Genomic DNA, 27,116 nt, shown 5'->3' on the forward strand with positions numbered 1-27,116 from the left:
ACTCGGAGGGGGCTGTCCGAGGAATTCGACTGGAGTAGTAGTCTAGTCCAAGAGAGCAAATGCAAGAGGACACAAACTTTATTACCAGGGTTACTGATTCCACTTCTGGCAAGTTCAGGTTGGGATAAGATGTTTTGACTGAGAACATCTGGACTAACACTTTTTTCAAAGGTCATCTGCTTGTTTTTCAGAACTGCTGGACTTCTTGTGTGAACTGTTTCCATTGTGTTGTGCTGACGGAGCATCTGCTGGCGCTTTTGCTGTTCTTCAATGACAGCAAGGCTGTAGCTTTAGCTCTACACCACTCCGTTCTTTTGCATTCCACTGCATAAGTGGAGCAAGGAGAATCAGCGATGAAGATGTGGAGGTTGAAGGTGCCAGTCTGGCTCACCTTATTTGCTCTCTGCTGGATCTTAGCATGCTTTGGGAATATAGAGGCAGATGGCATGGTCAAGTCTGGCCAGGCAACCAAAGGTCTTCGGGCAAGAAAAACAGCTGCTGTTGATCAGAAGAAAAAAGAAATACAGGGACCACAGCCAGAAGATACTCCGAAGGATGAACCTGGGGCAGATGTGGAAGCTAAAAAGGACAAACCAGGGAGTAAAAAGTCACCTGAGGAGGTGCTAGCAGGTAAGCGGCATTACCATCAGTCTCCAACTGCTGTGCATTATTAAAGGACATGCACAAATTTAGGCTCTGAAGACATTTCCGTAGATACGGTTCATGGTAAACGTCAAAGAAGGTCCAGTGGACCGTAGATGTTCAGCTGCGTTTTGTCATGCTGACACATCTGGCACTGGCTGAGTGTAGCTTTCTTCCTCTTATGTAAGTTACTCAGCAAACGAGGACTGTTCAGTCTAGTGACACACTTAATATGTTGTGCTCTCTCCCGGAGGCATGCTGCCGAGAGGCGCCTGAATGGAAAAGAGATTACAGTTGGGGAGTAGTAAAGCGAAGGAGTAGATGGTAATCACAGATGGCTCTTGAAAACAGCATGGTCAAGCAAAACGCAAATCCCCACCACTCATCCCTCACTCTGCTTTGCTAATAGCAGAGTGCCGTGTGGTTTTAGTTCGGAGAGGCAGGAAGAACAACAGACCCAACATTTGGTTTGCATTGAAGCCGTCACAGCTATCTCTCTTAGGAGTTCACAATTCCAAGCCTTTTACTACGTGTTAGGTCTCTGCTGCCTTACATAAAAAGCCATGTGGCAGAAGATCTACAGGACTGTGCTAAAGTCAGAGAACACCATTTATTTATTGAATTATCAATCAAAACAAAGTTACTCATTTTTCAGGAGATATGTAATCCGCTTACATAAGGAAGAGGAAAGTGTTTCCAAAACTGAAATTCAACAGATTATTAAATGATACAGAGAAAATGGGACTCTTAACAACCACCTGCAAGACCTGGTAAATCAACCAAACATGTCACCATCAAACAAACAGTATTCAAAGCTTTCAACTTTGAAAGAGAGAAGAAAATCAAGCTTCAAATCTGAAAAAATCCACAGGTGTTTCTGTCCATCCGCCCACTGCGAGAATATAAGTCAACACTCTGGGTCTTAAAGGATGTGTAGCTGTGAAGAACATGATACTGAAAAAAGGAGATGGACTAAAAAAGAACATTTGCAAATCAAACAAAGAAGCTGCTGGTGTTCTCAGAACAATGAACTGACCTCCCCAAAGTCCAGCCCTCAGCTTCACTGAATGTGTTTATGATTACTTGCATTGTGAGAAGCATAAAATTACCTAATTAATGTACTTAACTGCCATTTTGACTGGGAATTAAATAAACACAGGATAGTCTCAGACTTTTGCAGAGTACTGTAGCTTGAAGCTTCTCAGACAAATATGAAGATAATCTTGTGTAGTCAATCATAGCTGATAAGTAGATTAGAAAAAGGAAATAAATACAGTTTTGGTGTCTGCCTTTCCAGACACATAGATTTATGCCTCTGTGGTCTGGATTGGGTTCGGCAGCATTTCATTTGCTGCTACCACTGTCACCCAGCTGTATTTTATAGTTGTAAAACTCAAAGCTTACAGCCTCTATTTGCTCTGTTCAACGCATGCAATTATGAGCACAAAATTTATGAGCATCACTCTCTGGATGTGCAAAAGGTTTCATTAAAGGAGCACTCTGGCTCCTGTAGAACCTAAACTATACCTACATACTACAGCCTACAGTGGTGCCACAGGAGTCTCTAAAGCAAGATTTTCCAGTTTAAGAACCATGAAAGTCCCCTTCAGATAGTGTATGTTGAAGGTAGCATGACCTTTTGAAAAACTAGAACCAAGCCTGTAAGCTAATGTCACTGCTAGGAAGCAGAATATCACATCTGTATTTATTAGCCTCTACATCAGTGGCTTCACTGGCAAACAGTAGTACTTTATTGCCATGGGGCAATCCTAGTGGTTAATGCATGCTGGGTATTGTAGTGAGAGAAAATAGACACAGAAAGGAGGCTGAGGGATGCAATACTGTGCTACAGAATATTACATAATGGGACAAATAATTAATAATATTAAATGTTAGTTTTAGGCCAAAATACCCCTTTAAGTTATGCTGGTAGTAAATACTTCCTGTAGGCCTCCGTGACTTCTGTCTGTCTTGGGGTCAGACGTACAAACACAACTGTATGTTCCTGCAACACATTCCAAAAAAAAATCAGCCAGGGGCAATTTAAGACTAGAAACATTGTGAAATGTTCCAAAAAACTTGGGTATAAAATGAGCATTCAGGAAAGGCCTTTATGAGTTAGGATGGTCAAGCCTCGCCAAAAATGTGTTAATTGTTCAAGAACAACGTTCCTCAATGAGCCTTTGCAAAGATTTTAGGTATTTCCCCCTCTAAGGGGAAGAACAGCATCAAAACATTCAGGGAATACGGAGAAATTTCTGCGTAAAAGGTCGAAAATTCAAACTGAATGCCTATGACCTTTAACCCCTTTTAAATCCGACATGCTTCTGTAATGAATATAACCACATGGGCTCAGGAATACTTTGAAAACCCTTGTCAGTAAACACAGTTCATCGCTGCATCTACAAATGGAAGCAAAGACTCTACTACGCAAAGCAGAAGCCATATATCAACAATATCCAGAAACACAGCTGACTTCTCTGGGCTAAAGCTCATCTGAGATGGACTGACGTACAGTGGAAATGTGTATTGTGGCGTATTATGACGCATAACATATGACAATGGAGTATCTTAAGGAGCTGTTCCCTGTTCCCAAATGATTACTGAATGTTGTTAAAAGGAAAAGTGATGTAACACAGTGGTAAACATGCCTCTCTCCCAACTTCTTTGGAAACTGCTGCAAGCCTCAATTTAGAGTAAGTGTATATACTGAAACATTAGATATCTTGTCTTGTTTTCAATTGAATACAGGTCAAAAGGGATCTGCAAATCAGTGCTTTCGGTTATTATTTGCATTTTACCTACTGTCCCAACTTTTTTTGGAATTGGGTTTGTATGTTGGACAGGTCATCTGAGGCTTGAAGACAGACATCATGATGATTAATCTTCCTTCATTTACCTTGGCTGATAAAGAGTGAAGCTTTTGTCTTCACAAAGCAGCATAAAAACACTAGGGGTTATGGAAAGCGTCATTTTGGTGGCCAACTGTCTTACGTCAGATTCCACTTGCAAAGGAATAAATGAATGTTTGATTAAAGTATTTAAAGGGAATTTCCACTGATTTTTCAAAATGTGCTTAAGTCAGAGAGCAACTGGTTACAATGTCTACAATACAAACATAGCTGTTTTATTTACTAAACGACCAGTGAACCTACACATCACCTGAGTTTTCATATGTAATGTTAACACTGGTTAAATAGCAGTTAATATGAAAATAACAATATATGTGTTCTTGGCCATTTTGCCTTATAATGCCCTGCATGTTCCTTTCTGCCACAAATGGCTTTTAAAATATGTTTTAAAAACCAAAACCTTCACAAACTATCATCAGCCATCAGGAGAAGTATAATTTTGTGTAATAACATCTTTGTAAGTGCTTTTGTGGTTCTTATCACCACCACTGTGAGCAACTCTGAGTCAGTAAGTTTCTCTAGAATGGCGCAGTTCACATCAAACCTCTCTGAATGACTTTGTTTGCATCTGAAGCATTTAATTAAGAAGAAATTTTGAACAGTCAGCGGAATTCCTCTTTGGGTCATGAGTCCAAAAAGTATGTTGGCTTCCAAGACAATACTCTGTGGTTTGGCAATCTGGAGTCCAATGGTTTCTTTATCCAGTGTCTGTGCAGCAGTGAGTCATTATCCTAAACCTATCCTTATGTTCAAATGTTCCTTAGCAGACATGTTTGAAAAAACATTCACACTGATTTTTTTTTGGATAGCTTTCCACCCAGTGTCAAAACTGAACCGAACGGAACAGAGACAGGAAAACTTATGTAATATTACACATTTATATGCAAGTCCTCTGGTCCTATTTCAAGTGTACATTAGCTATTTTTTTCCTCTCCCACAAGCCAAGGCAAAGAAAGCAGCAGAGAAGGAGGCCAAGGCAAAGAAACCGAAACCCCCCAAACCCACCAAAAAGCCCAAGCCACCAAAGCCAACGAAGAAGCCCAAACCACCGAAGCCAACCAAAAAACCTAAACCACCCAAACCCACCAAAAAGCCCAAAGCGCCGAAGACCACACCACAGCCCAAAAAGAAGGTCGAGAGCCCTCCGACCAAAAAAACAACCCTGGAGGAGGAAGAGGAGAAACTTCTAAGAGAACTTGGATGGGACACATGTATGTATTCATCAGCACTGGCTGTTAAGTGAATGCCAATTTATGATTTTTGTTCACATGACATATAATATCTAGACATTATATCAGTATGTTGCTTTCAAGTGCACTTGTCTTGTCAGTATTTCCTACAGTATCGCAGAAGGAAACTGAGGAGAAGAAGACTCCAAGCCTAGATCATGGTAAGTGAAAGCATCTTCACCCTTCTGTCCCAAGATCTTCTGGATAATCAGTACAGAGAAACTATACTTATAATATCCTAATATTTTCTTGTTTTCTTAGCTCACTTATAACATTTGTGTGGTTTTATATACCAAAAATGGTCATTATTTATTTTTTATGACCATTTTCCAACCTCTCTTTATGCCTTAGAATTAAACAGGCTGTTTTGTTACCATGCCTTTAAGACTGATTTATGTAAATAACTTCTGTTATGATAAGCCTGACTATATAAAAATAAATACTGTATATAAGAGGAAAAAGTAAATGCTTTAACAAATGGTTATGTGTAATTAATTCGGTGATGTGTAATGTGGTGACTAAAGGACAGTACCTGTTCTCACAGACAAATTAGCACAGCTGTGGCCAGATTCATTGCACATTTTTTTAATTTGGAAATGATTGACAAGAGAAAGTGAAAAAATCAATTAAAGTGGGAGATTGTTAATGAGCTTTCTGAAGACTTAATGAAAGAGTACAAACATTCTATTTCAATAATGCTCAAGTACAACCATCCAAAATAATAATTAAGTTTAATAACAAAGCACAATTACTCTACATTACTGCGTGAAAGTCAGAGACCACCCTTCATTTTTTTCAACTCCCAAAACAGCCACGAAGTAAAAGTCATTTATTTTTCAGGAGATGTTTCTGAGATTACATATAAGATAATCCACTTACATAAGGAAGGGGAGGAAAGTCAAAGCAAAATAAGTGAGAAAACAGGAGTTGCCAAAAGTGGAGTTCAAAAAAACCATTAAAAGATATAGAGATAATGGCACTCTTAACAACTACCTGGAAGACCTGGTAGAACAAAACTGTCACCATCAGATAAAAAGGACTGTCCATGCTTTCACTGTAAGAATAAAAGTCGACCTTTAGTCTTGCGGGGCCAGACGTGATCTCTTAACAGTAATACACACCATGGGGCGACTAGTCGAAAATCCACCAACAAAGCTACGCCCTGTGTAAAACCTAACCTAGTTTGTGCAAATTTTATGTCCAGAGTATAACTGATAACAAAACAAGCTAGCTAGTAAAATGCTATTGTAGTAATGGTGATGTTTATTTTGACCACATATGTGTTCCCTGCGCACGCAACACACGCTCAAATGCTTGATTGGAGTTTTGTGGATGTCTTTTCAGGCATGCTAACTTATGTTACATCCATGAGCTAACAACAGGCTTCTTATCTGTCAGAAAATGTTGACAAGTGTGTTATCATCGCGTACTTCAAGTTCCACCTTCACAAAGCACTGGATTGGCCTAAAACACAGATTGTTCCCACCCTGATAAGTCTACATTCCCAGCCACATTTAGCCCAGAACTTCTCATGGCTGTCCCCAGATATTCTCTTTATGAGATCACATCCCAGCCCTGTGAAACTACTCAACACTATGGGTCTGTAAGGACATAGCTCTGAAGAAGCCATTACGTCATTAAATGTGTTTGGGACTGTCTGGATCTTGAGAAGCAGAAAATGCAACCAACTTGTAAGATTGAACTTTGAAGGTGGGAAAAAATATCCCTGCAGATTTCTTCAAAAAAGTGAAAACACGTCCCCCCACAATGAATGGAAGCTGTAATAAATGCAAAAGGTCGACCCACTTTATACTGAAAAACTAAATACTGAAATTATATTTAGGCGTTGAGGCCTTTTTTCTGTGTAATTTTATGTTAAAATATATGTTTTCTGTTCTTGTTTTTATTTTTTTATTGCTCGACACTGAAAATGAAGGGTGGTCTCTGACTTTTGCGCAGTGCTGTGTGTAAATATTCTTTTTTTTTTGTTAGATATCAACAGTCTCAGAACTTCTAACATATGGTCACCATTAGATGTTGAAACATTTGTTGAATTGTAGAACTTACTGAAATGCAAGTGTTCAGCAAGAGAAGCGTACGTAAACAAACCAACCATTTTTTATGACTTCCGTCTTGCCGCTTTCAAGATGTTCCATGGCCCGATCTTGCAGAAACTATGTTTTACTAGCAATTTCTCTTTCATCTCCTTTTCTTCAACAGACATTCTCATCAAGAAAGAAGAGCCAACATCACCTTCTATAACCAAAATCCCTAAGGAACATGATCCTGATTACTGGGATGCCAGACGTACGTTGGAAACAAGAGTGTAAACCCACGACAGAGAAGCAAATGAGAACTAAGAGCACCATTAAAACACTGTTGGACTTTTTGACCTCTCTGTTTTACTCTTTCATCTGATAGATGAGGTGCCAGAGCCTGACCTCCTCCCTAGACGCAAGGAGGCCACCACCACCACGGAGGATCCAAGCATATATTTACCCATCCCAGGTAACCCAAGTTAATCCAAGCAAATTTGTGCTAATGAGCAGGCGTGGGCTGACATAGCTCTTGCATGAAGAGGGGAACCCACAAGTTTTACAGGAGATCTTTTATGACATAAACAAGGGAAGCAATGAAATAGTGACCGCTGGCAATTAGAGGCAAAACATTTAAGCAGGACATACAAGATTACAGCGAACAGAAAACATGTTACGAGTTGTTTGTTCTTTCTTTTTTACTACAAACTGGCTCATTTTCTCTTGTTTTTTATGCCTGTGTAGAGGAGACCACAGCACCACCATTTGTAACCCCCTGGTATGAGGAATATGATTATGCGGACTGTACGTCTACACTCTTTTCTGATAATCACTTTTAAAAGGCTCATATTGTGAGAAGTCTTAAATTATATAGCATTCCTGTGTGGTTCAATGTCTTTCTGTTACTTCTCTCCCATTCCCATTAGTGGCGGCAAAGAAGCTGGAGGAGGAGATGGAGAAAAAACGGAAGGAGAAGGAGAAAAAGGGTCTAAATCTCTCTCTTTTTTCATATATCTTGTGCAGCTCCCTTTAGACCTCTTACTGTCAACACGTACTTTAGGTTCTCTTGTCATGTGGGTGGTCGGAGCCCAGAATTATCCTTCGTAATAATTTCACCTTTTCCTTTATAGGAGACCCTTCGGCCATAACGTGCCCACATGTTCCATGTGATACCCTGTTTTTAGAAAAACACAATGGAAAAGAGGGAGAACAGTTACCATGGTTGGAACGACAACACTGAAACACTGAAGCTGAAGGCATGAGCCAATTAGGCAGTCAAAACAGATATGGATTAAGGATTTGCAGGGAGCGCAGAAGGAAATTAAAAAACAATTCTAATGAGAAAAATGTGAAAAGCCATAGTTCCTCAAAGGGGCATCACGGCCTAAAACTAGCATTTAATATGTTATTCGCCATGTTATGCAGTATTTTGTAGCGTAGCGCTGCATCTTTCAGCCTCATCCTGTATTGCTTTCAGGTTTTCATCCATCATACAACCACTGGGGATCCCTGTGTTGTTAACCAATACTGACTGCTAGCCACTGATCTTGAGGCTAATAAATGCATCTGTGGCACCAGCTAGCTTTATCACTGGGTGTCAAGCTTTCTTTCTTTGTTAAAGGAACAATTTAGTTGAAGAATTAGCTAGCTACCAAAAATTATCAAACAGCCTGCCCCCAAATATGAACCCCAAAGTATAGTCTTTCAAAATTCACCTCCACCTTCACGATGCATCATCAGAAGGGTGTTTTCCTAGTCTTTAAACCAGTAAATCTTGCTCGAGAGTCTACCACAGCACTGCCGTAAAAGGCAAGGTGGCATGTTTACAACAGATGTAGTGCTGGTTATATTTTCATTCTGGCTCCTTTAAAAGAACAACACAGGCTTTTATTCTGGGTCAGCAGATTTTTTGTTCTTGTACTAAGTACAGGGAAATGCTTGTGCATTGTAATCATCATATGCTACAGATGCAGGAAATAGAGATTAGGTTGAGAAATGCAAAAACAAATGTCGAAGATGTAGTAAATTCCACCTCTTTTCACATTTTGTTGATGAATGCAGTGCTAAAGCATTAATTAGGGAAAGTTAACACAATTTTTTAATGCTTTTTAGTACTAAATTTTTAATCCTGTGTCTTCATTCTACTAACAACAGCTGAAGAAATGAGGAAAAAGTGGGAAGAGGAGGAAGAAGAAAGAAGAAAGCAGATCCCTGTTTATGTTGAACCAAAGAGTGAGAATTTTTCTAAAGTATCTTCCAATTATCTGCTGAAAAAGGAGAAAGTACAACGACTCTGGTGAAGCTGGGCTGTATATAATGTATTTTTTTTATGAGGTATTAGAGACACATGTGCTTTTTTTTTAAAGGTTACAGTTAAGCCGCCTGAGCAAACTGCAGTAAATGTCAGTACTGAGCTGTGCTTCCCCCCCACAGCCTCTTTCCTGTCCAACTGGAGGGAGGCCTGTGTTGAGTTTGTGGGCCCTGACTGAGTCTCTGTGTTAGGTTGTTTTAAGAGGAGCCAGCATCGCTGTTGGCTCCCACTCCATCCTGTCCACACTGCAAATGGTCTTCTGCTCCCAAAAGGGCTGTTCTCAAACTGGAGTGATTTAGTCAGAGTCATCGCTGCAGTGTTTTGCTTTTGCACGAACAGGGTGAAGGCTTTTTATGACAACAAGCAAAATTATGCCTTGCTTGGCACTGTGAAAAGTGCTTGTGGTTATTGCTGTAAACAATGTGGTAAAAATATCATGCACTATGAAAATGCCTTTGTAACGACAGCGTTTTTTCTTCCCGTAGACTGTCCACCACTTGGCATGGAGTCACACCGCGTGGACGATGACCAAATCCTGGCCTCCTCCATGTCCCATCATGGGTTTTCAGCCCAGAGAGGCCGCCTGAACATGCAGGTGACCACACGCCTGCTGCTGCAGTTATGACTGGACTTTAGAGCTCAGAAATTGTGATCCAGTGTTCAGTAATATTAATCTATTTAACTGCACAGTTTATGACATTAAAGAAACATGTTCGCTAAAAATTAAATATACACTATTTTCTCAAATAGTATAGTCAATCAACCAAGACGTGTTTGGTGTCTAAAGTCTGCTTCTTTAGCTTTGCACTGGAACTAGGAGGTTATGTAGCTCAAATATATAATACTGTGCGAAAGAGGAGGAGTGAGTAGAAGGTTTTTTCTGTGTTTTTTCCCCTCTGAAAAACATATTTACCCAACTTTGTTCTGTTTTTCCAGAGCTCAGATGACGAGGATGATGTTTACGGAGGGGGCTGGTGTGCAGACAGTGAGGAGAAGGAGCACTGGTTTCAGCTGGATGCTCGTCGAGAGGTGGAATACACTGGGGTCATCAGCCAGGGGAGGCACTCTGAAACAAAGTAAGGAACAGGGATCACCATAACAGACATTCAGTATGATCTGTATGTCATACAGCATCAGACGCCACACAACAAAGTCTGTGTGAGATTACTTAACAACCGATGGGGTTTGAGACAAGCGTGTAATGATTTAGTCATGCAGTTTGCATGATGCTAACTGGCAGGATGTTAGCTTCCATTCCATTTTTACCCAATTTTGTCATGGCCAACTCCACCTGCTAGCCATTTCTCTCCAGGGTTGGAATGCGACTTATTTTACAGATCCTGAATTACATGATGCAACCAGTCCGCCCCAGAATCTTAACTGTACACTCTTAAAAAAATGGTGCTTCAATGGTTCTATAGTAAAGACAATGGTTCTATATAGAACCATGAACACTCAAAAAACATTTCATGCTTAAAGGGTTCTTTGCCTCATGAAATGGTTATTCAGATTGATGGAGAATGTGTTGTATGTGGTTCTATATAGAACCTTTTTGAAAATGGTTCTATATAGCACCAAAAAGCGTCCTTCTATTGATACAAGTTTTACACCATAACAATAGCATAACAATAGCAGAGTCCTTTTTCACAAAGTTTTTATATAGATCCATATACAACAAATACTCCTTTAATTTCATGATGCAAAGAGTTCTATATGCAAATGGTTCGAGTGTTCCTGATCTTTACTAATCATTGCAGAACTATCTTTTTTTAAGAGTGCATCATTGCCTTTGTGCAAAATAACTTACTCTAAAATCTGCACATTTTCATCTATTTCATTTCTCAGTAGTTTATAGTTTATTATTTATATGCTACACTGAGATAACCAAGGTGGCTAGCTAGTAATAAAATGCAGGGGTGGATTTAGTGCTTCTGGGGTTCTCGGCAAAAGACAGGAATGGGGCTCCTTGAATGCACATTTTTTACTGTCTTAGTCATTATATCTAATATTTCCTATTATGAGATTTCTTCAAGAATATTATAAGATTATTTAACTTATTTCTATACATTTTTTATTTAAGTAATTTTGTTAAGCAAAAGTATCTCACTGTATCAGCTGGTTATTTTTATCGTTTTAAGAAATAATGCCTGAAACAAGTAAAGGTATCTGCCAATATAGTGAGATAATTTGGTACTGAGTAAGGTAGATGTAAAGTAAAGAAGTAAAGTAATGAGCAGTGAGATTACTTTTTTCAGGACATAGTAAGGAACATAATCCCATTATATTTTGAGAAAAGTACTTAGTAACTTAAATGGATTACTTTTTTGAGTTTTGAGTAATGACTTCAACACTGGATCTATACTAATATTATCACAAGCACTGTGTAATCTGTTAAGCCTGAGCAGGTTATTTAACACTGATATGTACAGTATATCGAATTTATATTTTCATGGGGTCCTTGGCTCATGGTGGTCCTAGGCGGCTGCATACCTTTACCTAGAGGAAAGACCGTCCCTGATAAAATGGAAACTGCCAAAAGCTTTTATCTTTAATGTTATATTATCATGGCAGTCAACATGCTATAAGCCAAAGCTAGCTAAGTAAGTTAAGGTCATCATTTTCTCTCCGCCCACCAGCTCAAATATGTCCTCATCCTCCTTAAGTAGCTTTTTTATTGTTGTCGTCTCTTTTTGCAGTTCTTGCCGGTGCTTCACATGATTCACATATGAAGACTGCAATATCAGCGTTTTACAAATAAAAGAACTCTATAGAGGACTGCCTGATGGGTCAGTCAGTACCAGATTCAAACTCACGCTAAATTAGAGACCTTAATCTCTCAAGGCTGATGTTAGCTTCTCATTGGAATTTCCATTCCACCTTAAAAGGGCAGCAGTTACATCCCAGTACCCATACAGTCACAGGGGCAGATTCTGGGGATCTAGGCAAAACGTGGGAAAGGGGCCCTAGGGATGCACATTATTTAATTTGTGGAGGCTCTGGGCTACGGAGTGACACTGCCAAAAATAATATTGTGGCAAGAAAAATCATCTTAAATCTACTTGATACATCTAATGTTTCTCATTTTGAGATTGTTGTAAGGTCATTATATGATTATTTAATAATCTGTACAAACAAAACTAAAGTCAAATATGACATTACATCAGAAAAACAAAGTTCTGAGTCCTGTGACTGATCAGTCATCTCTGCTAGCGCACATTCACACATCTTGTACTGTGTAAGGCACATGTCTTGCATTAAATTACATGCATTCCATGATTAGATGGTTATATAAGAATTCCTAGTTTACCTCTGAAAGAAAATGAATCATTTGATTAACAGTCAAAATAATGGATAGATTACTCCGTTAATAATATAGTATTTAGTGACAGCCGTACAGGAGCCCTACAGCCCTCGCTAGCTAACCAGCCACTTGCAATAAAACATAGTTAGCAGCTTTTGAGTTTAATAAATAGTTGCCATATTTGTTCTCCTAAAACAACAAAGTAAGAAGAAAATAGCAAAAGGACTCGGTACCAGTTTAATTAAGATTAGCTGGCCAGTCAGCTAACTGCTTGTAAGCTGAGATGTTGAAAAGGAGAAGACAGGCCGCTGGTTCAAACAGTCCACTGTAGCCGTGCGTCATTCTGTAGTCCTCGTTATGCCCATATTAGGAACTCCGGGTCTAAGCCCCATTTCTCTATGGCCAGAATGAATAGGGTTTTCGAAAAATCGCCTCTATCGCCCCCTGTGTTAAATAAAAATGTTCAGAAGCCGAGACGTTTTGTCCTGTGTAGAATTTTCTCCCGAATACCACTGGATCCTCTGAATTACGAGGTCGTAAAGAGCTATAATACTAATATCGCTATAAGCGAGCTAAAGCTACTGCGCATCGATTTGATGCCACTAATCTACACGAAAGGCGGGCTGTGGCGGTGCTCTGACCAGCTGCACTACCTTATCAAAATGTTCTACTGTAGCGCATATTTACAGGTATACCCGTAAATAAAACCTCTAGGTGGGACATGGTGGTTGGCTAAAACTCCTTATCAAAAAATACTACCCGTGTTAAAATTACGAGGCTGAATTTAGCTTGTTTTCGCAGCTTCTTGTTTGAATGTTCCCGTTCCACCTTAAATGGTGCAGCAGCTGTGATTAGCCATCACAAACATTAGCAAACTAGACAAAATACTGACCTGTCGGTTCTGTGAAACAGCAAAATAAGTTAATGTTACTCAGCCGTTAAGCGGAAATAGAGAAACATCCTCATATCAACCCTCCATGAAGCTGAACTCAGCTTCTTTTTCGCCGGCTGCTTGTTCAAATTTTTCCGTTCCACCTTAAATGGCTCAGCGGTTCAGAACGTGACTGCTGCACCATTTAAGGTGGAACAGGGAAAAGTCGAACAAAAAGCTGGCGAATGTCCTGAGAAATGTCCTCAGAAAAATGTTATTAGCATTAAAGTAATAATTAGGATATTCAGAGAGCCTAAATCAGTTCATCAGGGGGTCAGCAGTGATATAAAGCTGAGTCTGTGCTGGATTAGCCTGAGTGCAGGTACGTACGTTTGTTCAGCTTTTCAAATCAAGCTAAAAGGAGAGATCTATCGTGTTTCAGTGAGCATCAGATGAAGAACAGAACTGCAGGGAAACCTGCTGATTTTGTTTACTCCTTTTCTTCTGCCCTCAGTCTGAACATGGAAATGTACTCTGCCAAAACCCGCTTAAGGAGGCCGCCAGTCTAATGACGTGAATTTACTGCGCAGTCGCTTTAGCTCACATGGAGCAATATTCATTTTTCAACTCTTTATCGACCTCGTGATTCAGAGGATCCAGTGTTATTCGAGAGAAGAATGTTCAGAGGACAAAACGAATCGGGTTCTGAACATTTTTATTTAACACAGGGGGCGCTAGAGGCGATTTTTCGAAAACCCTATTCATTCTGGCCAAAGAGAAATGGAGCTCAGACCCGGAGTTCCTAACATGGGCATTACAGCATGTAGCCGACTACAGAATGAAAAGTACTGTGGTTTAATTATTTAATAAAAAAGTACCATTACAGGAAAAATGTGCTGAAGTACTATAATAAGGGTAAATGCAATTTGTAACTTTCCACCTCTGCCTAACAGACTCCCGTGTTAGCAAGCATGGCACTGAGTGATGGGGGCAGAGGGAGGACCATCCTACCCACCCAAAGGCCAATTATGCTCTTTAGGAATCACATCCACTCTTGGCCGTAGTCACACTGAGGGTCTTGCAGTCTTCAGAAAATATGGCCAACATTTACATAGCTGCACCTCTCAGGATCCCCTACATTAGCCTCTTAGCTCCAGTGAAAAACTTCAGGCGCTAAATATGTTTGTTGCTATTTGATTTTTTTTGCAAATTATCACCTTAAGGCGAGGCATGTTTCTAACCAAATGTACTCTTGTTCTTTTGCAGTGATGACTTTGTTTCATCATATTTTGTGGCCTTCAGCAACGACAGTCGTGACTGGACAGTGCTTCACGATGGCTATGCTGAATGGGTGACCAGATTTTTAAGTTCAAATGATTAATAGTATACAGTAATGTGGTATATAACTGTTGCATCTTGGTGACAAATAATCATGCAGATAATGCAATATTTTTTTGAAACATTAGCAAAGTTATTTTATTTGCATGATGTGAAAGCAAAATAATGAGTCTATTTAAAGTTAAATAACCACTATGATTCTTTACACTTCAGCTCTTTTACGGCAATGTTGACAAAGACACTCCAGTGAAGGCGGAGTTCTCTCATCCTGTGGTGGCACGGTATATCCGAATCCTACCCCAAAGCTGGAATGGCAGTCTGTGCATGAGATTGGAAGTGCTTGCCTGCCCTCTGCCTAGTAAGGGCTTTGCTTTTGTAATCATTTTAAACTTTGGTGAACAATAATAGCCACCTAAAGTTGTTAAATGTGCTGATTTTACAACATTTTTGCATAACTGATTCAAATTATGAAGTCAAAAGTCATTCAGAGTGGTTTGATTTCAAATGCTCCATTCTAGAGAAGCCAGAATTGTTCACAGTAGTGGTGATGGGAACCAAGTGTCTGAAGCGTTTAATGCCTCTAAAAGCTCCCTCACAGAAAGCTATTACATTATTGATTATGAATATGCTGACTCATGCCTGACATTGTTTTATGATGTTTTTGAGAGAATTCTTTGGTTTAAAATGCATTTTTTAAAGGTATATTCATGTCAGAGAGGTACATGCTGGGTTTTATAAGGCAACAGTACCAAAAGAAAACATATTTCAGATTTATCTCAATTTTATTATTATCAACATGACAAAGAAAACAAATGGAGGTTTAGGGTCACTGAATTTTGGATAATAAATAAAATGGCTTTATTTGCATTGTACCCATTGCTACCCCTGATTCCAGTCATAACCACTGTAAAGAGCCATTTCACATCAAACTGCTCTGATTGACTTTTGTAACATCTCAATGATGGAATGATGCAGACATTTTGGAAAATTGGAATAATTCCCCCAATTAAGATCAACCGATGATATGAAAACTCAGTTTATAAAATTACCCTATTCCAACAGCTAGCTTCCCAAATGAAAATGACGTTACGCCCACTGATGACCTGGATTACAGGCACCACAACTACAAAGAGATGAGGCAGGTGAGGCTGCTCTCTTTAGCACATTCCCAACAGGCACTTTGCTGCTGTGTCAAGGTTAAAGGGCAAGGCTTGAATACTCATGTCTGAACATGTATAGCACTCTTCTTGGACTCTTGTTGAGTGTATCTGGCCATAGCCTTATCGTTCCATCATCATCACTTGGTTGGGGTCCTCGTTTTTTGTCCTCTTTAACAGATGATGAAAGTGATAAATGAGGAATGTCCCAACATCACCAGAATCTACAACATTGGCAAGAGCTCTCAAGGACTGAAGATGTACGCAATGGAGATCTCAGACAATCCAGGAGAACATGAGACAGGTACATTGAGTGCTAGGGTTGTCACAATACCAGAATTTTGCCAAGTGTAGTGTCACAGCCCTCAACACCAGACTAATGCTATGTCAAAATACAGCCCAATAAACACAGTACTAAACATACTAATGTGTACTTGATATTCAAATCTTACCAGAGTACAAAATACAGCGTTGAAAGTAGTTTTAGCCTATTTAAAAAGGTTTTATGTCCCGAAAACAGTAATTCATTTTTACATTACCATTTAGGCAGATATATGTAAATGTGATGGTTTTGTAACATCACAAAAACAATTCATTCAATATGGGCTGATTTTACAGCTTAATTTCCAAATTGGCTTAGGCACTGTAAGGCTAAGTCTGTTAGGCTAAGTGCACAAGAGCACATGTTTTAAATATCTATATATTATATTTAAATATATAGTTTAGCATTGTAATAAGTGCATTTATGCTTATAAACACACGCACACACACACACACACACACACACACATTCTAAGCCACTTAACCTCCTGGGTCACAGGGGGTGCTGGAGCCTGTCCCAGTGCTCATTGGGCAGAAGGCAGGAAGAACCTGGACAGGGCAGACACCCAAACACATTCACAGTCACACCTAGCAGCGATTTAGTAACTCCATTTGGCCTGACTGCGTGTCTTTGGGCTGTGGTAGGAAACCAGAGAACCCGGAGGAAACCCACACAGACATGTGGAGAACAAAAAACTCCACACAGAAAGGACCCTGGTTGCCTCGCTGGGAAATTGAACCTAGGCCCTTCTTGCTGTGAGGCGACAGCGCTACCCAGTGTGCCACCATAATGTATGCAAAAGAATAATATGTAAATATGCAAATTAATATAAATACCATAAAGTATTTTCAAGAAAATATCTGAAGAAGAAAGTGTAGTTACAGGTTCCTTGTGGATGCCTCCAGCCATCACATGGATTTTTCACCCGCACACTTGATTTAACATAATGAAGTATTGATTAACCAGATCAAGTGTTGGATGATATTTACAGATAATACAGGGCTGCCATGCAGGGAGGTTTGGAAATGGTTAAATGAACACATTGACATATGTAAAATCTCTACACGCTCATTTGTTACCTAAAGTTAGAACCAGAAACGTTGGTTTTTAAAATCAAAATTCTCAGGTGCCTAAGATGTTTGCACAGCTGTATGTGGACAGAGGAGTGAATGGTACATTTTGAAAATGAAACAATGTTTATTACATCAAATTCTTAACAAAAAAAGAAACCTAAGGACAATTCCATTTTCCATTTGGGCTCTTGAAATAAATAACTGAAAGTACATTGTACTGTTGAAAAAATATTAAACTTTCAATACTTTATGCAGTACTACACTGCACAAGTTTTAACACTCATTGCATAAGCATTAACAATAATGTACTTTAGTGGTCTTTGATGCATCAAAAAGCTTTACAGCTTTTTGATGCATCAAAGACCACTAAAGTACATTATCGTTAATGCCTATGCCATAACATATTTGTGGGTGAAACCACTATCAGGGAGGTTTATTAGGAGGTCCCGGACCGCCTGGACGCCCTGTATTTCACACCCTGGTTGTATGTTGTATTTGTGTAATGCATGCTGGATATTGAAGTCAGAGATCACCGGTTAATTAAAACCTGAGGAGGCTGACAGATATAATACTGTGCTACAAAATAAAGCAAAATACAGCAAATAACATGAAACTCGAGAAAACTCTGGCCAGAATGCCCCTTTAATATGACCAGACACACAAACTAACAAGGTAGAAAATCAAGTCTGATTTAAAGTAACTTTAAAATTTGATTGAGCTAAAAAATTAGTAAAGTGTGCTAAATGCTTGACTTTTCATATCTTTTCCAGGTGAGCCAGAATTCCGCTACACTGCAGGACTGCGTGGGAATGAAGTTCTGGGAAGAGAACTCCTGCTATTACTCATGCAGTTCCTCTGTAAGGAGTACAATGACGATAACCCTCGGGTGCGCCGCCTCGTGGACGGAGTGCGCATCCATTTGGTGCCCTCTCTCAACCCAGACGGATATGAGCTGGCTTATGAAATGGTATGAAATGCTTCTTAATAAATCTATACTCCATCACCTAAGCATATTGATACTGTATGATCTGTTTTCTAGCCTTTCTTCTAATATAGTTTTTTTTCTGATTAGGGCTCAGAAATGGGAAACTGGGCATTGGGACATTGGACAGAGGAAGGCTACGACATTTTCCAGAACTTTCCGGACCTTAACAGTATTCTGTGGGGCGCAGAGGACAGGGGCTGGGTTCCTCGTATTGTGCCGAACCACCACATCCCCATGCCAGAGAACTTCTTGAATGGCTCGGTGGGCAATAAAATTATATTTTTTAAAGCCTCTGTTTATATGCCATCATACTCTGTTAATAATTTGTACATTTAAAACAGCCCAGTTAAAATCTGCATTTTTATACATGGTCCTGTAGATCTGACACTCATGCATTTTTAAAACCTCACTAAAGGTGGGGCAATTTTTAGATAATAAATATACATTTGTATGAAAAAGTTGAATGTTTACATTAAGTTTACATTAAACATATTTTGTTGATTTTTTTTAAATAAAAAGAAGTAAACACAACCTCTGCAGCAAACTATTTAAAATAATAAACACATTTTTCTGCAAATATTAATGCATGGTTACTTTATATTTGATGAACTTCAAAAATAGAACAAAATAAAATCGGAATTGTCGCAAAAGTCTGGACACACTAGTAAGTCAGTACTCAGTAATACCCCCTTTGGCTGATATCACTGCTTGCAAATGCTTTCTGTAGCCAGCAAGGAGTCGTTCTATTCTTGTTTCAGGAATTTTCACTCACTCTTCCTTGCAGAATATTTTTGGGCCACCATGCATGCACAGCATCTTTAAGATCTACCCACAGATTTTCAATGTTCATTCCAAAAACTTCAGTTTGCTTTTCTTGACGTAGTTTGAAGTAGATTTTGAGGGATGTTTTGGATTAGAAGCCAGTCTCTTTTTATCTTTAGTGTCTTCATTAACTGTGCTACTTTCTCTTTCAGAATTAGATTATATTTATTCTTCCATTTAGCTATGCTGTGTTTTTATGTGCTACTGGCTGCTAAAAAGTATAATAGATCCACCCTCATGCTTAACACTTGGCAAGGTGTTCTTTTCATCAAATACTGCTCCTTTTTTCTCCTAACATACCTCTGCTGATTGAGGCCAAAGAATTACTTTTTATTTTTACTTCATTAGTCCACAGCACTTGTTTCCATAATGCTTCTGGCTTAACTAGATGTTCTATTGCATACTTCAGACATTGACTTTCATGCAGATCATATTCTCGCTGTCAGGACAAAACCTCTTATGTTCCATTTTTGCACCTCTTGCACATTTTTTCATTTTTTGACATAATCTGTCAGCTAAGCTTTACATTGTATTTGAATTTCATGATAAATGCGCCAACAGAAATGTTCCAAAATTACTTGGAATAATAAGAATAATTTTTTCATTAACTTATATCAAAATTAAGAACATTTTTAATCCTTTAAAGTTACTAAAGTTAGTTTTTTTTACAGGTCCTTTATTGTTATATGGGGGTTTTGCTTTGCATTATCTAAGAGTTTTCTTGGTTTCCATATCTTGCCTTGATGTCCACAGTTCCCCTTAACTGCCATTTCTGGACAGTGCAAATTTTTAGCTGGAAGTGCTTTGATATCTTTTTTTCGCCTTCCTCTGACATCATTTAGTTTTATTTTCAGACCCTCAGCCAACTGCGTAGAGATTTAGAGATTTAGTCTTCAACTGGCAATTCCTAATGACAGTTATTGACCTTCAATTATCAGTCCTAACGTCTCAGTTAACACCTAACAAGTTTAATAGGTTTTAAGACTTTACAACCGGAAGAAACTTTTGCACATGCCACAATTGCTGTATTTTTCCATTTTTAAATTAATCAAATATAAAGAAACTGCATTAATATTTGTAGAAGAAAATTTAAATAGTTTGTTGTTGAGGTTAGGTTCACTTCTTTTTTTCTTAAAAAACAACAAAATATAAAGTATAAAAATAAAGGTTTTACAGAAAAAGGCAGCTTTAATTCTAGCTCTTCCTCACACAGTACCATCAGCCCCAAATTAGAGTAGCGTACTTACTCAGATCTCTCCATATTTTATGTTCAGGTTGCTGCTGAGACTAAAGCCATAATCGCCTGGATGGAGCGAACACCCTTTGTTCTTGGAGCAAACCTGCAGGGCGGTGAGAAGATTGTGACGTACCCCTTTGACATGCAGAGACCACCCAGGGCCAGTAGCATGGATGGTAGAGGGGTGCGGCGCTATGGGCGTCCCATAGTGGAGTACCACATGAACGAGGAGACTTGGGCCCGGATCCAGAGGCAGAACGAGGGAGCGCTGAGGGAGACAGCTGACGAGAGCATGTTCCGCTGGCTGGCCATGACCTACGCCCACAGCCACCTGACCATGACCGAGACATACCGCAGCTCCTGCCACACTGATGACATCACAGGGGGCCAGGGCATCATCAATCATGCCAGCTGGAAACCAGTAGTAGGCAGTGAGTGAGAAAAGACATGCTGCACTAATTCATCAGTCACACTTTGATAAAAGGTGTCCATCTAGTGGGAAACATGGGTAATACATGCAATTTGAATTATATGGACCATTCTACCAAAATAGTTAAAACTGACCACAGTAAAACAATTGAATAAACCAATTATCTGTTAAAAATTTAGATATTTATAAAGATTATGATATGATCTATTTAAATACATTAATTGAAATAGTAATAATTTAAATTACATTTACACTTACACTTACATGTGTTTCCATCTTTTCATTGTAATTTTTAAAAAGATTTTTTAAAATTTATTTTAAAGTGAAGTTGAAAAATTTTAGAGCAGGAAGTGAGAATGCTTTCCTGTCCCTCATTGGCCACATGGTGAGCAGTTAGATTCCATTGTTTTGATATAAAAGTGTCCCAAAGTCTGAAAATCAGTGTGGAACATTGAAAGAATTGTCACACACACTTATTTTTATTGAAAAATGTCATGATTTTATGTTTGTACAACTGTCCAAAGATGTGTTTGCTAGCCATGTACTGGCTAGCGTTTTTGAGTTCTGCCCAAAATGAACTAAAATTGTCACTATCGAAACAGTCAATACCAAAACATTTGTTTTGTAGTGACAAAATGGAATGTTCAATCATTTGTTTTAATAAAGGTATCGGACTACTCAAAACAAAAAGATTTTAGTCCAAGTCAGCTAAAAGTCTGAAATGTGTTTTTGAACTCTGACTTTGAACCAGTTTGGTAGAATCATTCATATACATGTGAAGATTTCACCAGTATCATTGTATCTCCAAAATGGTTACTTTTGCAAGTTAGCCCCTCCAGGAATTTCCAGTCACAAAGTAACACAATTTTTGGGCTGTAGGGGTGATATAATCCATAATCCCTTTTCTTATTTTATTTTATTTTTGTTTACATTAGGAAAATATTGAGTTAATTGTTTTTAGGATACTGTCCAGGATGTCCTACAAAACTGAGTTTGAGAGCCCTTAATTGACTTTATTCCTTATCTTTTCTGAATATTTCACTCGAACTGTGGTCTTTATGTTGTTATTTCTTAAAGGTAACCTCACTTTCCAATTTGGTGCTCACATATTTTTGTCAGGAACTAACTAGGCTACATTCAGAACTAGTTGAAGAAACATATACAGTCATCACAATTTATACAGTTTAATTGCAAATCTCCCCAAAACAAAGTGCAATTTGCGGAAAAGCAGCTGCAAAATCAAACCACAACAATAACAACACCAAAAAGACCCATGATCTTGGTGGGACTGCAAGAAAGTTCTAAATGTAATGTACGATAATGTAATTAAACCATTACTTTGGTTTTTAGTACTTCTGAACCATTTCTACTGATCCAATCATATTGAAATGTCCACAAAACATAAAACACATGATGCAGCGGGCAGCACTGTCGCCAGACAGCAAGAAGGGCCTGGGGTTCGATTACCTGGCCAGGTGACTGGGGTCCCACCCACGTGGACCCTGCGAGCTGCCCCCCGGGCATCCCCTCCAGCCACTCTGTTAGGAGGGCTTTTGTTTGGCCTTTGTATACTGAACCAGTATACAATTTACGATTTACAAAAATCATAACTTTTCATATGCTTTTACTCTGTATTTCCATAGGTATGAATGATTTCAGCTACCTTCACACTAACTGCTTTGAAATATCCATCTTCCTGGGATGTGACAAGTTTCCTCATGAGAGTGAGCTGGCTCAGGAGTGGGAGAACAACCGAGAGGCCTTGCTAGCTTTCATCGAGCAGGTATGAAAAAAACACAAAACAGAAATACACAAAAATGTATGAATAAGTATAACATTTCAAAGTTTTAAGGGTTGATTACTGTATGTAAATTTCTGCATAATTAAATCAGTAAGATGTAAAACAAAGTAATTCAGAGTGGTTTGGTGTGAAATGCTTCGTTTAGAGAAAATTACAGAGTCAGAATTATTCACAGTGCTGGTGATAGGAACCAGACATCTGAAGAGTTTAATTCCTCCAAAAGCTCCCTCAAAGAAAGTTATTATATGGAATGGTTATGACCGTGTTTCCTGACGCCTGAGACATTGTTTTATGATAGTTTTGAGAAAGGTTTTAAGATATTGGCCTAAAATATTTTTTTTAATCCATTCATGACAGAGGGGGTGTTGTAGGGCAAAATAGTACCAAAGATTTACCACTATTTTACAATTATCAACATCACACATATAAATTCAGAAGACAATGTAGCTTCACTTGTATTTCTGGATAGTAAATAAAATGGCTATATTTGCATTGTAGACATTGTGATCTCTGGTTCCAAACACCACCACTGTAGTAAATTTCTCTACAGTTAACCAAACCACTCTGAATGACTTCCAATGACTTAATCATTCAGAGATTTTGAAGAATTTGCAGAACTGTCCTTTAAGGCATATACTAAAGAATATCTCCATAATAAATCTGAGCTGGTGTAAATAAAATGAAATAATGTCATCAACCAGGTGCATCGTGGTATCAAAGGTATTGTAAGGGACACAGAGCAAAATGTAATCGCGAATGCCAGCATATCAGTGGAAGGCATCAGGCATGACGTCAAAACAGGTAACGTCTACTGTGTATAACTGATCAATTAAAGTAATCATTTGGCAAAAATTAAATGTGCACATTTTTTCCCTCATCCCAAATGTAGTTGATCAGCCAACACATGTTCAGTGTCTGAAGGTTGCTTCTTCTTTTTTTTTTCACCCAAGCTAGTCTAATGTAGCTATCAAGTAATGGAACCTTATACTCCACCATCGCATACTTGCCTTAAATTGTTAATTTCAAACATTCTTGCTTATGTGGTTTCTGACACACTGTTGCTTATAAACATGGACAAAAACTCAGGCTTCAAGGTGGCTGCCACTATCATGGCTATACGATGTATATTTAGATAACATAAGGCCCTACAGTGTCACAAACCACTTAAACAAGTCTGTTTGAGATTACTTAACAACTCAATACAGCAAGTCTGTGATGATTTAGGCATGTAGTTAGCACAATTAGAAAAATGCTAGCACACTTCCATTATTTGTCAGCTACATTGGCCTTTTAGCTTTAGTGCAAAACTAAAAAAGGAAACTTGGGACACCCAATATCTCACTGTTGTCAGAAGAAAACCTCTCCAAAATAACTTTACAGGAGAAGGAAAAAGCATACTTTACTTTTAATGTAAGTCAATGTAACCAGACTTTTTTTTCCAGGTCATTTTGAGCCGTTTCTTTAGTCCATTCATCATGAAATTTACATATAATGTTTAGGGCAACAGGCATTTTCAAATTATGTGAGAAACTGAAAAATGTAAAAAAATGAAGATTCTAGGTTTTCTTCCAACAACAGCGGTATATTGTTTGATCAGTTACATTTGAGGTAAGGAATAAATTGTGCAAATTTAATTTTTGGTGAAGCCATCGCTTTAAAGAGCAATATTCAGCATTCTTGTTGCATTTTGTGTTTTTATGGAGCTTGAATGGTTTTATGTACTGAAACAGCCACAGTTTATTTTCACATTTAACATTTTATCACCTCTCTTCATTTCTTCAGTTAAACAAGCTGTTATTGTCACTATCTCCATAAGACATAACACTGCTGTCAGAAGAAAACCTTGTATCTCCATTTTTTTCAGTTTTCATGAATAATGGACAAAAGAAACGGCCCAAAATGACTTGGAAAAAACTCTGGTTCCATTGACTTACATTAAAAGTAAAGTAGGTTTTTTCCTTCTCCTGTAAAGTTATCATTTTGGAGATACAAGGTTTTCTTCCAACAATAATGATATATACAGACATGTGCCAAAATAACACTCCTGGTTACATGCTTGTTGATTTTCTAAGTGAAAATAAGTTAACACATCCTCTATAGGGAGCAAAGTTAAGAGCAAAGAGTCCAACATATTGGAAAAAAACATAAAATATCCAATGTGCAATGACTTTCACACAGGCCACAATTTACGTGTTATTTACTTCCAGTATGTTGTATTCAGCAAATAAACAGTAACTGTGAATTAAAATGTGCAAAACTGTGTTCTTTGTAGAGAATGTGTACTTCAACAAAACAGAGTTTGACCAGGGGCACCCAAACTTTTGCGTACGACTGTATATGATTAACGTCTATTCTGATTGGTTAGATTGTATCATGTCTACTTCAAAACACAGTATGTGCTGAAATGCTCCTTGTAACTTTAGCATGAAAAGGCAGGGCTAAACTGCTGTACGCTGAATAGGCAGATGTAAGTAAATGTGTTGGTTTCTGTGACCATCACAGAAACAATGAAATCAAAATGGGCTGTTTATGCAGCTTAGTTTCCATATATGGACTGTAAAGACTGGGGAGTGAACTGAGTGTTGGGAAACTATAACAATGTCAAACAAACTGTAAAATGTGTAAAAATTCTTTTTTTTCATGGCATGGGTCCTTTAAGGCTCAGTTATCAATAATGCCTCTGTACTAGGCCTCTGTACAGGCTGTCCTAATCTGAAATTTCAGGTTTTCTGCTTTTTCCACTCAAGCTTCCACTGGTGATTACTGGCGTCTCCTAAACCCAGGAGAGTATCGCGTCACTGCAAGAGCGGAAGGTTATTCGCCTCAAACACGGCTCTGTATGGTGGGCTATGAGGCGGGGGCCACGTCGTGCAGCTTCACGTTAACAAAGTCCAACTGGGCCCGTATTAGACAAATCATGGAAAGCAATAAGAAACCAGGTGTGACCTCCAGACCTGTGGTTCAAAGTCCAGTTAATGCAGGTGCTGACAACAAAGGCCCGTCCACTGTCCCCCTAAGTAAGCGACAATGGTGTTTACGTCGATTCAGAATGCCAGTGCGGAGATGGAAGTGTATGAGGCCCAACATGACCACCACTGTGGCCACCAGCACCAGTACGACCACCACCACTCCGCTGCCCACTACTACCACGCAGTTAACAACACAAACCTCTGACTCTTGGTATGACTCCTGGTTTGGGCAGGACAGTCCACCCACAGCCGTCCCCAATGAAGCTGAAATTGAAGAGTCTGAGCCTACGCAGGACTATGACCTTGCATACAGAATAGATGATTATTAAGCACAGATACACTATATGGACAAAAGTATTGGGACACACCTCTTAACTATTGCCATAGGTGTATGAAATCAAGCATCCAGCCATGCAGTGTGCTATTTGTGAAAGACTGGGTCGTTCTAAAGGGCTCACTGAATTTGAGCGTGGTACTGTAAGAGGATTCCATCGTTGCAAGTCAGTTCACAAAATTTCTTCCCTCCTAGATATTCCACGATCAACTGTGAGTGCCGTTATTATAAAAGTGGAAGCGTTTAGGAGCCACGGCAACTGAACCATGAAGTGACAGGCCACGTAAATTTACAGAGCAGGGTCCCCGAGTTCTGAGGCGCATACTGCATAAAAGTCCCCAGCGCTCTGCTGACTCAATAAGAGTTCCAAACCTCCTCTGACATTACAATCAGCACAAAAACTTTGCGCCACGAGCTCCATGACATGGATTTTCCTTCTCTATCTGTCAGTCTGATGGACGAGTCTGAATTTGGCAAATGCCAGGAGAACATTTCCTGCCTGACTGCACTGTGCCAACCATAAAGTTTGGTGGAGGAGGAATAATCCTATGGGGTTGTTTTTCAGGGGTTGGCCTAGAACCCTTAGTTCCAGTGAAGGGAAATCTTAATGCTTCAGCAGAACAAGACATTTTGGACAATTGTATGCATCTAACTGAGCCCCAGTGCACAAAGCAAGGTCCATAAAGGCATGGCTGGGTGAGTTTGGTGTGGAAGAACATGACTGGCCCACACAGAGCCCTGATTGCGAGCCAGGCCCCCTCGTCCAACATCAGTGTCTGACCTCACAAATGCTCATCTGGACGATTGGGCAAAAATTCCCAGAGACACACACTGAAATCTTGTAGAAAGCTTCCCAGAAGAGTGGAAGCTGTTATAGCTGCAAAGGGGGGACCAACTCCATATTAATGCCTATGGATTTAGAATGGGATGTCATAAAATCTCCTGTAGGTGTAACGTGTAGGTGTCCCAATACTTTTGTACATATAGTGTATCACTCCATTGTGAGAATGGATACAAATGCTTTGAACTTTTCAGCCTAAGCAGTGTTTTATTCTACTTCAGTGACTGCAGAGTTTTGCCTACAAGCCTTTAGACCTCTATAGAAATATGCACATTCTCTCTGTGGAACAGAGGGTATTAACACATTGGATATTGGTCGAATTAAACAATATTCAAGAAAACTGAAAGTCTAAACAAATATATATGGTTCACTATTAAAGAATAGTAAAAAGATGAGCCTATCCACCTTGTCTTCAAATGACGTAAGTGCACTTCTTTTGTATTTGTCATGTATTAAAAGCTTTTTCTAATAAAAATGTGTGAACTCAGTTTTAGTATTTGGTCTT

At 39.0% G+C, this 27,116-nt stretch overlaps 1 protein-coding gene across 1 annotated transcript; it reads left to right on the top strand.

The window, feature by feature from the left end:
- The first annotated feature begins 22 nt into the window (after positions 1-22).
- Positions 23-26,320, top strand: aebp1 (AE binding protein 1). Its single transcript, XM_036594986.1, has 20 exons — positions 23-630; positions 4,496-4,765; positions 4,885-4,944; positions 7,004-7,090; positions 7,205-7,291; positions 7,564-7,623; positions 7,746-7,805; positions 8,974-9,051; positions 9,616-9,725; positions 10,067-10,206; positions 14,569-14,653; positions 14,854-14,998; positions 15,703-15,782; positions 15,978-16,101; positions 17,963-18,159; positions 18,265-18,438; positions 20,274-20,667; positions 22,310-22,449; positions 23,169-23,268; positions 25,215-26,320. Exons 1-20 carry the CDS (start codon positions 354-356, stop codon positions 25,763-25,765), a joined length of 3,219 nt encoding a protein of 1,072 aa, XP_036450879.1. The 5' UTR covers positions 23-353; the 3' UTR covers positions 25,766-26,320.
- The last annotated feature ends 796 nt before the right edge of the window (positions 26,321-27,116 follow it).

Source organism: Colossoma macropomum, unplaced genomic scaffold, assembly GCF_904425465.1.
Source record: "Colossoma macropomum unplaced genomic scaffold, Colossoma_macropomum, whole genome shotgun sequence".
In the NCBI taxonomy this organism is placed as follows: Eukaryota; Metazoa; Chordata; class Actinopteri; order Characiformes; family Serrasalmidae; genus Colossoma; species Colossoma macropomum.

Bases quoted from the DNA above. Each gene is read 5' to 3' on its own strand.
- aebp1 (XM_036594986.1), top strand. From the start codon at position 354: ATGAAGATGTGGAGGTTGAAGGTGCCAGTCTGGCTCACCTTATTTGCT. The intron at 4,766-4,884 runs GTATGTATTCAT...TTGTCTTGTCAG, and splicing joins AGAACTTGGATGGGACACAT to TATTTCCTACAGTATCGCAG. The intron at 18,439-20,273 runs GTGGGCAATAAA...TTTTATGTTCAG, and splicing joins AGAACTTCTTGAATGGCTCG to GTTGCTGCTGAGACTAAAGC.